Source organism: Penicillium verrucosum (assembly GCF_028828655.1).
Source record: "Penicillium verrucosum strain IBT 35672 chromosome Unknown utg000001l_segment0_segment0, whole genome shotgun sequence".
NCBI classification, from domain to species: Eukaryota; Fungi; Ascomycota; class Eurotiomycetes; order Eurotiales; family Aspergillaceae; genus Penicillium; species Penicillium verrucosum.
Window position 1 is genome coordinate 6,357,276 of NW_026643210.1, and position 12,780 is coordinate 6,370,055.

General features: G+C 47.5%; 5 protein-coding genes across 5 annotated transcripts; 2 read left to right on the top strand and 3 right to left on the bottom strand.

Annotated features, from left to right (window-relative positions):
• Positions 1-465: 465 nt before the first annotated feature.
• On the top strand, positions 466-1,128 carry N7516_002352 (glutathione S-transferase family protein; the record flags this gene model as incomplete). Its single annotated transcript, XM_057215072.1, has 1 exon — positions 466-1,128. The coding sequence occupies one exon, from the start codon at positions 466-468 to the stop codon at positions 1,126-1,128; it is 663 nt and encodes a 220-aa protein (XP_057076955.1).
• Positions 1,129-1,714: 586 nt separating this feature from the next.
• On the bottom strand, positions 1,715-3,688 carry N7516_002353 (sulfatase family protein; the record flags this gene model as incomplete). Its single annotated transcript, XM_057215073.1, has 5 exons — positions 1,715-2,053; positions 2,106-2,218; positions 2,284-2,767; positions 2,834-3,312; positions 3,364-3,688. The coding sequence occupies 5 exons, from the start codon at positions 3,686-3,688 to the stop codon at positions 1,715-1,717; spliced, it is 1,740 nt and encodes a 579-aa protein (XP_057076956.1).
• Positions 3,689-4,434: 746 nt separating this feature from the next.
• On the bottom strand, positions 4,435-7,014 carry N7516_002354 (uncharacterized protein; the record flags this gene model as incomplete). The annotated part of the gene is made up of 1 exon (XM_057215074.1): positions 4,435-7,014. The coding sequence occupies one exon, from the start codon at positions 7,012-7,014 to the stop codon at positions 4,435-4,437; it is 2,580 nt and encodes an 859-aa protein (XP_057076957.1).
• A 915-nt stretch (positions 7,015-7,929) lies between these two features.
• N7516_002355 (Major facilitator superfamily domain general substrate transporter) lies at positions 7,930-9,450 on the top strand (the record flags this gene model as incomplete). Its single annotated transcript, XM_057215075.1, has 1 exon — positions 7,930-9,450. One exon carries the CDS (start codon positions 7,930-7,932, stop codon positions 9,448-9,450), a length of 1,521 nt encoding a protein of 506 aa, XP_057076958.1.
• Positions 9,451-9,649: 199 nt separating this feature from the next.
• N7516_002356 (Tetratricopeptide-like helical) lies at positions 9,650-11,413 on the bottom strand (the record flags this gene model as incomplete). Its single annotated transcript, XM_057215076.1, has 1 exon — positions 9,650-11,413. One exon carries the CDS (start codon positions 11,411-11,413, stop codon positions 9,650-9,652), a length of 1,764 nt encoding a protein of 587 aa, XP_057076959.1.
• Positions 11,414-12,780: the final 1,367 nt, after the last annotated feature.

A 12,780-nucleotide genomic window follows, 5' to 3' on the forward strand; every position in this document is an offset into this window, starting at 1 on the left:
ACTACAGAGATAGGGGAAATGCAAAGTTTTGTTCAATATTGGTCACTGGACCTATGTTGTAGATCGCACTATTAATTGGATGTATCTTATGAGAGAGATGATGTCTGGTAATAATATGTTGATTCTGTGAATTAAAAATGTCCATTCTTCTCGCCATATAGAACAACTTTATTGAACCGACCTTTAGTCGGTTTGACAAGTTGATGCTAAGAACATATCGATGGGTTCTCTGAATGCATCCCCTTCAAAACTGATCCGCTTGGGTTCGGCGTCTGGTCTCGGCTTTTGACATCTAGTCGGCGAGGCAGTGGATGTATTCGGCGAACTTGGCATGAGACCTCATACCCCAAAATAAATATTGAAACCATATGGGTGATATAAATTCATCCGTAGAAGCACTACTGTTGTTTGATTTAGACCACTTCTTCCCCTGTGACCAGAAGATATTGACACAAGCCCACCAAAATGCAACCAATCATTTTATACTCCCACGATATCGGCCCGAATCCCTGGAAAGTAGCAATTATCCTTTCAGCCCTGGGACTCGAATACAAGACTGTTTTTGTCAGCTTCGATGAAGTCAAACTTCCCCCTTTCACCGATATCAACCCGAACGGCCGTCTCCCAGCCATCATCGACCCAAACCAAAAGATCACGCTGTGGGAATCCGGCGCTATCGTCGAATATCTCATCGACATGTACGATGTCTCACACAAACTGAGCTACGAAACCCTCCCCGAAAAATACCACACCCAGCAATGGCTCCATTTCCAGATGTCCGGCCAGGGTCCTTACTATGGCCAACTGTTCTGGTTCAAACAGCAGCCTACGCCTGAGTCTGTTGCTATCAAGCGGTACGCCAATGAAATTAGACGGGTAACCGGTGTTTTGGAGAAAGCACTGGAAGGTCGGGACTGGCTTGTTGGGGACAAATGTACTTATGCAGACTTGTGCATGGTACCTTGGCAGGATCTGGTGCCTATGTACTATGCAGAGGAGGTTGGAGATATCCTGCGCGACTTCCCTGGTGTTAGTGCTTGGATGGGAAGAATGAAGGAAAGAGAGGATGTGCAGAAGGTTCTGCGCGAGAAGAGCGAGGCTATGGAGAAGATGGCGGCCCAGAAATAGAATGTCGGGTTTTATAGAAGGCTGATGGAAAAGCTTCACCGATTTGAATATCATCCTCAGACTTTGCCGCAAACAAAATACGGTACATAATATTGTAGACCGACCGCTTCTCTCAGAAGGCTATATACGAGTTAACAGTCAATAAGTTGAGCGTAGTATCATAGGCCAACCCTCGATCATACTGACCTCCACCAATGCAAGAAGCAACCTGGAACCACCAGCTCCCCTTCCCAGATCCCAGCAGTTGTAAAATCCCATATTCAGGATACTACCCAGCAAACTTCCAACCAAGAAACCCCGATTAATGACCATTATCCCGACAAGAATATTATGAGCCTTAAAAGCCACCATGAGTAAAAGTGATTCGGTGAGGATATTCCCAGATTACATTTACATTATCCCAAGGCTGGACATATTCCGCAGTCCAATCGAAGTATCGAAGTCATATCTAGACGCAGGACTCAAGAGATAATCATTACAAAAGGGGCTATAAGTCTTCGTACCCGCAACGAGTGGAGCCAATGACCCACTAATCGGCGAACTTGGCATTGCAACGTCAGCAAGAACGCCCCTGTTGCTAATCTCCTCAGACCCAAGATTCCAAGCTGTATCCATCTTTATAAGCGAATGCCTCCTGGGGTCCTTCAGCATCAATCTCATAACCATATACACAACGATCAAAGGAAACCTTGGGTTGTGAATGATAAAAAGAGTTAAACTTCGGGTCCAATGCACCCTTTAGACTCGTAACCGAGCCATCCGGATGTAGAGTACCCCATGGCTTGACACATTCGGAGCCTCTACATGACTTCAACACCATGAGAAGTGCATCAAGTCTTGGGACGACCTCCGACATCGCATAACCAAGTACTTCAATCTCCTCAAGATCCTTCTTCCACAGGTTATTTACCTGGTAAGGATCCGCCTTTGGATGTTTGTCAGCCGAATTCAAAGGAATAGTTTCATAGAAGACTTACGGTTAAGTCATAGAGCTCATGCTCATTGTTGCACCACACTGAAAAGAAGAGGTTGTACTCATCTGCAAGGACACGAACAGCCTTATAGGTATTATTGGGCACAGTGGGAACACCTTTTAGAATTAATATCAATCATTCAAGCTTGCAAAGTTAATGAAACCTATAGCCTAGGACATACCGAGATTTGATAGGCCTCCTTCGAGCATTCCACGTCCCCAGAACTCAACTGTAACATGCTCATGGGCCTCTTCATTGGGTTTGGAGGTTGGCATAGGAGTACCATCAAAGTCGGATCTTAGGGGGAGACCGGCGAGCTCGAACAGAGTTGGGGCGATATCGATATGTGTAGTAATAGTTTCGTCGATATGGTTCTCTAGAATTCCAGGCCCACGGATCATAAAAGGAACCCGGATATCTTCCTCAAAACCGCAGGTCTTTCCTGGAGGCAACCTATGCTGGGAAATGTGGAATCCGTTGTCCGAGGTGTAGATAATGAAGGTATTGTTAATCTTTCCTGATTGCTCAAGACGTGTGATCAGATTATCAACTAGTTCATCAACGCCTTGAAGTGCTCGAAGCCGTTGGCGATAGTAGTGGTCATTGTAGTCCACTACAGACTGGTTTCGATACGGAAGATCGTGAATCCAGCTCACACCAGTTGGCTATGGCTATGGTTAACTTGTTACAATAGAAAAGGTCATTGCAGCATAAAGGCTTAGAGAACTTACCTCTTTTGGGTTGAAGTTAGCGGTTCGAGGAACCTTCGCATCCGGGAAAAGATGTTTATGGCGTTCTTCTGGGATAGGTTCATCCATCCATAGGGGTCCAGCGCCACCTCCGTACGTTCCATTCATATTCGAGTGAGGAGCAATGGGTGTGACAGTAAGAAAAAAGGGTCGTTCTCCAGCCAAAGCATCGTTCAAAAAGCCTAATGACTTCTCCCGCAGAACCTCTGTGGTATGACGACCTAGGTAACTGACAGGTTGATCATGATTCCGCTGATAGGTTGCATTCATATAGTCATAGGTATAGGGGTCCAAGACAAAGTCAGAACCATTGAAGCCAGCAGCGTGTGGTTTGTTGTAGTATTCCAATGAGTGCGAATTCATCAATTTGCCCGTGTAATATGTATCATATCCTGCTTGTTGCAGCCAGACCGGTAGATAGTTATCATTGAACCCCTGAGCAATGAACTTTGGATATCCGCCTTGATGGGATGTCAGTAAGAGAGATCATGTTCAAAGGTTTGAAGACTTACCCCACGGTGGATTCACATCCGTGACATTGGTATTGTGTGACAGACGACCAGTGAGCAAGCTGACACGAGATGGGCAACACAAGGCCGTTGTAATAAAATGATTGGAAAAAGTGGTACCCTTTTTCGCCATGTGCTTCATGGTCAACGGTGTATAACTCAGCGAGTTGAGCTTGAGATCTTGATCATCTGTCATGATGAAGAGAAAGTTGGGCTTTGTCACAACATTGGAATCGGTTGATGCAAGCGCACTCGCATCTTCAAGAGAGTCATTTGCTACCGAAGTGGCCAGCAACAGGCCGAAGCTCACAATATATTCAAACCTCATACTCGCGTTTCCCTCCGGCTGTCTCTATTAAGAAATATCACCACATCCTGCTGTCCTTTGCTAGGCAATTTATACCTTTTCTGATCCCTTAATCTTACCCATCGTGATCAAAGGATTTCAGAGATGTGGATATACAATGAGCAATTTACACGATGATTACTCCGTACAACACTCTAACTACTGAAAGTGAGGTCCCCTTCCCGAGGAAGAATAGTCCAGAGTCGACGCCCAGACTTCTCTTTTGGCCCTTGGAAACTCTGTTTAATTGCCCTTTGTGGAAGTAAGTATATTCCTCTGGGCATCATTCTATATTCTGTGGAGTTTTGGCTTCTCGTATTCACTAGGGCCCCACAACTTCGGCGAGGTCTCAGTGAGAAGGATCGGCCTATATCTGTTCGTCTGCCTTTGTTGATGAGTCAACAGTTTACGCAACTGCCATCCTGCTTTCGAGAATGACATCGTAGACATAGGGAAATTGATTGAAATGACCAACCTCATCCAATTTGTACAAAACACCTCTCGAGTGTATTTCCCAACTGAAGAGTTTATTAGAATGTCGCAGTTTGAACTACGCTACTCTTGGATTTCGAGATATTCATGGCGAACCGATCCTGCAGACCATGTAGCTTTGAAGGTTTCACGTGTATTTCTGTCTTAGATGTTCGCAAGATGCTATGGTGGCTTTACTAGAGTCTGTAATTACGCTGATGTAGCCGATAGTAAGCTCCCTAGAAACATTAACCCGTCTAGACTATGTTGAGCTTTAACTTGCGCACAATATCCCTCACACTAGTACCAACGAAGAAAGTGTAAGTACCAGTATCAAGGCGCCAGGTTCCAGCCTTCACGTCGTACCACCGGAATTCTTCATTTCTGACAACAATGCTCGCATCTCTAGACTCCCCGGCTGGGACCCACATTTTAGTGAATCCAACTAAAGTCTTTGGGAAACTCTGAAGGCCATTTTCACGGATGGACTCAGATGGTGAGGCGTATACCTGGACGACTTCATGTCCACCGAACCTGCCCGTGTTGCTGACAGTGGTCTGAACAGTAACATCAGATATGGAGGAGGCGGACAATATACCCTTGATGTGGATATTGGACAACTCAAACGTAGTATAAGACAGTCCAAAGCCGAAGGGCCAGAGTGGCTCAATATTGTGCTCATCGAACGACCTATACCCCATCAAAACCCCTTCGCCAAAAACGGTGCGGTCCTGCGCTGCCTCAGCAGGGAACCATTGACTAGAGCCATGATCGGCCAGTTTCTTCGGAAATGTAATAGGGGTCTTGCCGGAGAAATTGCAATGGCCCAGCAGTGCGTTTGCTAAGGCATGTCCGTTCTCCTGGCCCTGGTACCAGCCTAATACAATTGTACCGGCCTTGTCTGCCCAAGGCATAGTGACTGCACTACCTGCTTGTACAACGACGATAGTGGAAGGATTGGCGGCACAAACAGAAGAGACGAGCTCGTTGGTGCGGCCTGGCAATTCCATGTCTGCTCGGTCGCCGCCTTCTCCTTCAGAGTCCTTGTTATGACCCACGATGAGGATGGCCACGTCGGACTCGCGGGCAGATTGCACAGCACGATCTAGCATAACATCCTCATCCTCGTTGAGGCTAAGACCGAGCCGAAGACCAGATACTGCCGGGAAGAGGGTATTGTCAAAAGACTCCACAAGCGGCAAGGTGACAACATTGTCTACCTGCAAGGAATAGGTGCACCCTACATCCAAGCGTAGAGACACCGTTTTATCCTCACTTGAGCAGCCGAGGAAGCCACCAGTCGTGGTTGTCCACTCAGTATTGTCAATAAGGAGCTGACCATCGATAAACAGCTTGGCCTTGCCTGTGTTCGCAATACTGAGAGTATATTGACCAGATACCTTGGGAGTGACGACTCCAGTAACTCTGTAACAGTATGGCTTGCCCTTAAGAGATAATGGCACATCTCCGTCACTCATCATATAAAGTAGAGAGTTGACCCAGAATGTAGTAGCGACCACGGGGCCTTGGAACTCGTGCCCTGCGAAAAACTCCACCTGCACTCCCTGCTTCTGCTTTGAATCCTCAGGGACAAGAAGCGCATCACCGAATAGAGGTGGACGCAGGGTAAAAGGTATTCCCTGATCGTACGAGACTCGAATCCCTGGGTGAACTTCATGAAGGGCTTCTGTCAGACACTCCTCCGGTGTTGTGATGTAGAATGGGTTGACGGCGGCACTGCCGGAGCCACCCGCCGTTGGCTTGCGGGCATTAGGACCCAAAATAGCAACTTTGCTCAGAGCTAAAGGACGGAGCGGCAGCAGATTCTCATTCTTCAACAGAACCAACCCGCTCTCGGCGGCTTCTCGTACTGTCTTGTGAAATGCCTTATTATCAGATGGTTGTTCATGTGCTCGTTTTTCCTGTTCTGGAGGTTCGAGCTCTCCATTTAACCGTTCCAGAGAAGGAAGTAGAGCAGCTCGTTCGAGCAACTGCAAAGTACGTCGTACGCTGGTGTCTAAATGCTTCGTTTCATCCACCTGTCCATCTCGCATAGCAGAGAGCAAAAGTTCCCCCCGACGAATGGGTGGACCTGGCATTTCGAGATCTGTCCCGGCAATAAGACTCTCCGCAGTGCTGTTGCAGCCTCCCCAGTCACTCATGACAAGTCTATCAAACTGCATTTCTTCACGCAGGAGTTTCTGAAGGACGAAAGAGCTCATGTCGGCGTGGATACCATTGACCTTTGGATAGCTGACCATTGCTGTCCACGGAGCGGCTTCAAGAACCATAGTGAATGGCTTCATGTACACCTCCCGCAGGGTACGTTCATCGATAGTCTGATCGACGTTGAAACGCCGGGTCTCAGTATCGTTGAGAATGAAGTGCTTCATGCAGGCACCGACACCTTCATTCTGGATACCGCGGATTATTGCATTGGAAATCGTGCCAATGAGGAAAGGATCCTCTCCGTAGCTTTCAAAGTTCCGGCCACCGAGTGGTGAGCGGGAGAAATTCATTGTTGGGGCCAGAAGGACATGGCAGCCCTTGCGTCTTGTCTCCTCGCCGAGGACATTGCCAACTTTCTCGACTATCGACGGATCGAAAGTAGCAGCAAGTGATATGGCAGAAGGAATAAAAGTAGTAAGGGAACCGTAGTTCCACTTCGTGCCGCGAGCACCTGCAGGGCCATCGGTTGTTTGAAGAGGTTGAATACCCAATCGTTCAATCCCTGCAGTCTGCCACATATTTTGGCCGGCAACTAAAGATACCTTCTCTTCAAGAGTAAAAATTTGGAGAAGCTTCTCCACGACTGGACTGACAGGTTCAGAAGCCATTATCTTGATCTATTCGGTATGAAAGAAAAGGATGGAGCGAATGGTGCAGAAAGTATTCGTGAAAACCTAGCAAGCAATATAGTCATTCCCAGGATGGAAACAGAGTGACTCACTGGTACTTTTCATATTAGACAACGCCGGCTCTACTTCCTTTTTTTTCGTGAAGTTAGGTTTACGGGCTTCGGCGACATAGTGGAGACGTTCAGATACCACTCGCCGAAGTAGCGGGGCCTCTCTTTGTTGACGAATGCAAGTTCTTTTTCAACTTTTCTTTCCAATAATTCTTGGACCTCGTGTCTGTCCCCATCATTTCCCCGGTCAATGCCGGACTGGAGAAACCCCAACATTCTCTCCAGTTTCCGGTCAATCCTGGTAGGCACGCCGCAGCTGTGGGGCCCCGGTATAAAATTCGGGGAAACGGGGATACACGGGCCCATGTATAAGTGATCCTACGCGCGAATGAGTGTCAGCCAAGATCACCTTCCTGGTTTGAATCTCACCAATCTAGGGCTCCTAGAGGATCTGACATGCAGTGGCGTTCGGCTAAGAGGCCTTGGTTCAAGCCAGTGAGATATTTTCTCGTGGATTTGCCAAAAGATGGTCTAAGAGTTTCATTCAAATCAGGTAGAACACTAGTCTGGCCCAATGAATAGGAGTAGTCCCGGAGACATTCGCTACAATTGCCCTTTCCATTTCTCAGTAAGCCGGGCCCCTCAATCCACCCCGTAACTTCGTGATAGTGGATTCGAATCCCCCAAAGTAATAGAAAAGCTGAGCCCCGACAGAATTACCAAAATGGAAATGTTCAAAAGGGCCCAATATCACCGGAAGCCCAAGACCTGACTTTCACGCCGAAAGTCTCATACTATCAATTTCATCCTTTCCAATCAACAACTTGTCCCTTTTTCTCTTATCATGACTCGAGAAGAAATGGGTGGCTCCGTTCGGAGTCTACCATGGCTCATCTGGGTTGTGGTCATCTTTGGGTCAATCTCTTCCGCTGGATTTGGATTTGACCAAGGATGGTGGGCAGCCCTAATGAGCTCTTCTCAATTCGTTCAAAACTTCGGATCTCTCGACCCTGTCACAAAGGAATGGGCCCTTTCCTCCCAACAGCAGTCATTGGGGACTGGTCTTGGATATGTTGGTGTTATCATTGGAGTCTTTGGTGGCTCACCGATCAATGAACGCCTTGGAAGAAAGAATGCCCTGTGGATCCAAAGTGCCGTGGTGACAATTGGCATTATCATAGAATCCACTGCTCAGAGGAGCTACATCCAATTTCTCATTGGTAAGCTCCTCGTCTACTTGGGTGGTGGAATTGCAACCAGTGTCATCCCTGCCTATCAAGGAGAATGTGCCCCGAAATCCATGCGTGGTTTGATGGCTGGAACATATAACGCTTTTCTGATGGTGGGTGGGTTTTTTGCCGCACTCATCGTCTATCTATGCCAGCATATTCCTAGTAACTGGGCCTGGCGAGTGGTTGTGGTTGCCCAAATCGCTATCCCGGCTGCTAGCTGGGCTAGTCTGCCATTTCTGCCTGAGTCACCATACTGGCTTGTTTCTCGCGGCAGATTAGACGAAGCAGTCACTTCCCTTCGAAAGCTGCGAGGTGCCTCTTTCCCTGCAGAGGCTGAGGTTGCTAGTATGCAACAGTTGCTAGAGGAGCAACGCGAACGGCAGACCAACGCAACATGGGCTATCTGCTTCACAGATTCGGTTAATCGCCGGCGCACAATAATCTCTGTTGGATCTCAGATCTTTTCGCAGGCGCAAGGCATATCGTTTGTTGCCAATTACCAGGCGGTCTTTCTCCGGGAAATTGGATTCAAGGAGGTTCTTTTGATGTCAGTAGTGGTTTATGTTATCGGCATAGTGGCCAACCTGGTATTCATGGCCACTACCGACCGCTTCGGCCGGCGTAACGTGCTGTTATACTCTTCTGCAATGCTGGGAGCCTGTATGATTACAATTGGCGGGCTGACAGCGAATGGACCTGACAGCATGTCATATGAGATGCAAGTCGGAGCTGTTGTGGTGCTGATGCTATGGTTTTTTTCCTTTCAAGTCACTTGGGGACCCTTGGCATGGGTACTGACAGCTGAAATTCCACCCGCCCAGGTGAGAGAGAAAACAGTGGCGCTATCCGGACTGGGTGCCTATCTAACTGGCCTGGTTATCGTGTTTGTAAACCCTTTCACCCAAGCTGACATTGGTGGCCGAGTTGCGTTTGTCTACGGAGCCTTTTCCGTTCTTGCCTTCCTGTTTGCTTTATTTTTTGTGCCAGAGGTGAGACAGCGTTCGCTGGAGCAGATTGATGAGATGTTCCTTGATAAGGTGCCAACACGGGCATTCAAGTCTCACGTTTGTCGGATTCCTGGTGATCTCGCTATCATGAAAGGAGAAGGAGAAGAATTTGTGGAAAATGCTTAGGCATACTGTGGTTGACTGAACATATTTGGCATGCACTGTGTATTTAAATAGCGCATTCGCATTCGATACGAATGGCCAATGTCTGTATTGCCACGAATGTGGAAAATACGTATGCAGTGTTCTTCTGAGAAAGGCACTTGAACAAGCTTAATTCAAACGGATTGAATCCTGAGCGCAAAGAAATATAGAATTTGCAATATCAACAGCAGTTTGACCTGCATCTAGCCATATCTTCCAAAACATCTGCCTCTCTGATAGCCGAAAGCCGGCAAAAGCATGATGCAACAATATTGATGTCTGCAGAAGCCAAAGCAATATCTCTTTGAACTCGGATAGTCTTGGCTTCCTCGCGCTTGCCTCCTCTGACTAGACATTCATGAAGACCATGTAGACCCCAGACATTATTCAACCTTGCCTGACGTCTAGGGAGACGGCCCCCCATGCCTAGATCTTCTCGATACACGAGCTCTGCTTTCTCCAAATGGCCTTGCTCTAGAAGTAAAGCACCCAATGCATGCCGAGTTGGCTGCATCCATGGCGGTGGGTCTGCATACGGCAGTGCATCTTCCAAGGCGGTGGCCTCTCGCAGACTCTGGAATGAGGATTCATGATCACCTTCTCGGTACTGAATTTCTCCTCGGAGCATAGCAGATGCAACTTGGAGTACATCAGCCTCGACTGCCGGTAAGCTGTTAAGGCGCGTTCTCGGTACAAGAATCCTAGCAGCTTCAAATTTGCTTTGTTCCGATTTTGCTTCCTCAACATGACCAAGTACCGCTAGGGCAATTCCACGACCATAGTAAACCATTGCTGTGGTGGAACAGTACAGCTTGGTGTTCTCTGGAATGGATACTTTCTCAAGGATGTCCTGCCACTTTCCAAAGCGGACCATGGCATGAATAGTTGCGCCAAGATAGCTTTCGGTCCAATCTGCCATTGGGGGACTGGATATCGCAAGAAGTTCAGGTGTCAGAATTTCAAACAGGCGGCTTGCAGACAAAAGGGCTTCCTGTGAGCGGCCAGACATCAACGCACTATATAGCTTCACATAGACGTTGTGTGCACGATACATAGCATAGAGGGCGGAGCCATCCGCACGAGAAAAGTACTTGTCATCAGCGAGCATTGCCTGGTGATTTGAGTCAACCGCTCTGCGGTAATCACCGCAAGCAATATCAATGTGTGTTGGCATGTGCTGTAAATGGGATGCATCTCGGGCCAGTAAGCGCAGCCGGTCCGCGGCAGGTAGGGCGATTTCCGGGTATGGTGACATTTCCATTAAGTGGATGTAGAGGTGGCACAGTGCAGGATGATTATCTCCCCCGGGGGTTTTCACGGCCCTTTCGATGATTACACGTGCTCGCTCTGTATGAGGGCCACTGGGCTGACCTGTTTCAAGGTTCCACAGACCACGCGGACTGATACACATCAACGCTTCTGCGCAGAGCGCGGCAACATCTAGGTGAGATGAAAATCTGTCGTAAACGGCAAACATAGCTTGGGCATATGCATGATCCAGCAAGCTGAGCTCATCTGGACATGTCTTATCTAGAAAAGTATCACGGGTTGGAAACCGGGGTTTGAGAGCATTGATCAGAGCTGCTTCAGGTGGGCTGACCTCTGAGGCGAGCTCCATCGCCTTCCGTAGGAAAGGCTCCACGGAAGTGATGGTCTTCTCTAGGTCGACAGCATCAAAGCGAATCCAGGCTTTGTTGTAGTTGGGTCCCTTTGCGTAGCAAAAGCCCCAATATGCCATCGCACAGCCTTCGTCGAAAGCGATTGCCTTCATAAAACAACGAGCCGCTTCTTCGTGGTTGAAGCCCTGTGCCCACCTGTACCCGCGATCAAACCAGGTCTGACAATCAGAGGAGCTGGTTGTCACAGGAAATTGATATAATCCAAGATCGAAGTATGGTTCAGTCATGGTGAGGTCGCGCTGCAATTCAAAATTGCTTCCAGGCATTCTGTCGACTCGGGGAAAGGGTATTTTCGGAAACGTTTCAACCCACTTGTAGGGAGGATGGCGGTTTGAGGCACTTTCTTTTTGTTGGAGTGTTCATGTGAATATAGTGAGTGCAGAGACCTTTTCAGAGTGACTGTGCTTTTTGAAGGAAGGCTCATCTTTGGACATCGAGTGCACATAGGCTATTTAAGTCGCTTTCAAAGTGTAGCCTGTAACTTCATTTTATACTCGCGATCTTTATTACCCACAGCTTCGCCGAACAAATGCAAGGAGATTTGCGTTCGGCTTTCATATCCGAGTGTCTGATTCTGTGAGTTCCATGTTTTCCTGTAGAGCTGCAACCTCCCTTGCATAACATGCAACGCTTAAACCTGCAGTCGCCGATGTGACCTAGTCTCGCCGATTCATCTGTGTTAGCATGCCTACGCTCAGCTCATGCGCTGTGAGCGAATCGGGGCACCCAAATGATGATCAGTGGGCACCTGGGCAGATCAGTGTGCTTATGTAATACTCAGTGAGCGGGTCAGGGCGCTCAGGGGCGTGCTGGGATTTACTCAGTGAGAAAAAAAGGCGGCGAGGAGTGAGCACTAAAACAGAAAGGGAAAGCCAAGGCTTGGCAACCCTTGGAAGGAAATCAACCCATTGACTAAGCACCTGATCGATTGTCATGTGACCTTGTGTCATTTGTGTGGTGTGCAGTTACCCGTAGAATAACTAACTAACTAATTATATACATTTTGAAATTGCAACTTGTAGTTTTCATATGATCGCTATGCTATATTGTATTGATCATTTCATATTTTGAGTTCGATGCAAGACCAGCGTGCTTATTTCCACACCTACCATCCCTGAACGGCTCAATCTAAACCGAGTCCTGTGTGACACCAGTATATAGTTCCGGCTGAAGATCTCATTTCCTCAACGCTGCACACTAACAAGTGGCTCCACTTTCGGGAATTTCCCTTGGTCTGTGTTAGTAAGAGGAGACACCTCGATTAACTTCAACATTGTATGGAGTAACTAAATCATAACTAGTTAGTTATAACATAGGTACCTACTCCCATCAAAATGTTTGCCTAGGTACATCCTGTAGTCTACTCCATATCCACCTCCAGTTAGGGCTAGGATCTGCGCCCCAGACACCAAGTTGGGGTTATTTTTTGCATATTACAGAGAGCAGGCCATATGAAAACTATTATGTATGGAGATACGGAGTAATTGCAAGTCAATGTAGAAGGTGGGAATCGTCAAGAGCCTTGATTACATATAATATACAATATCTATGGACAACGATATGCGATGAACAGCAAAAAAAAAAAAAAAAAGGATCGATAATCAATAACTAACTATGTAGTTATGTATCTCAA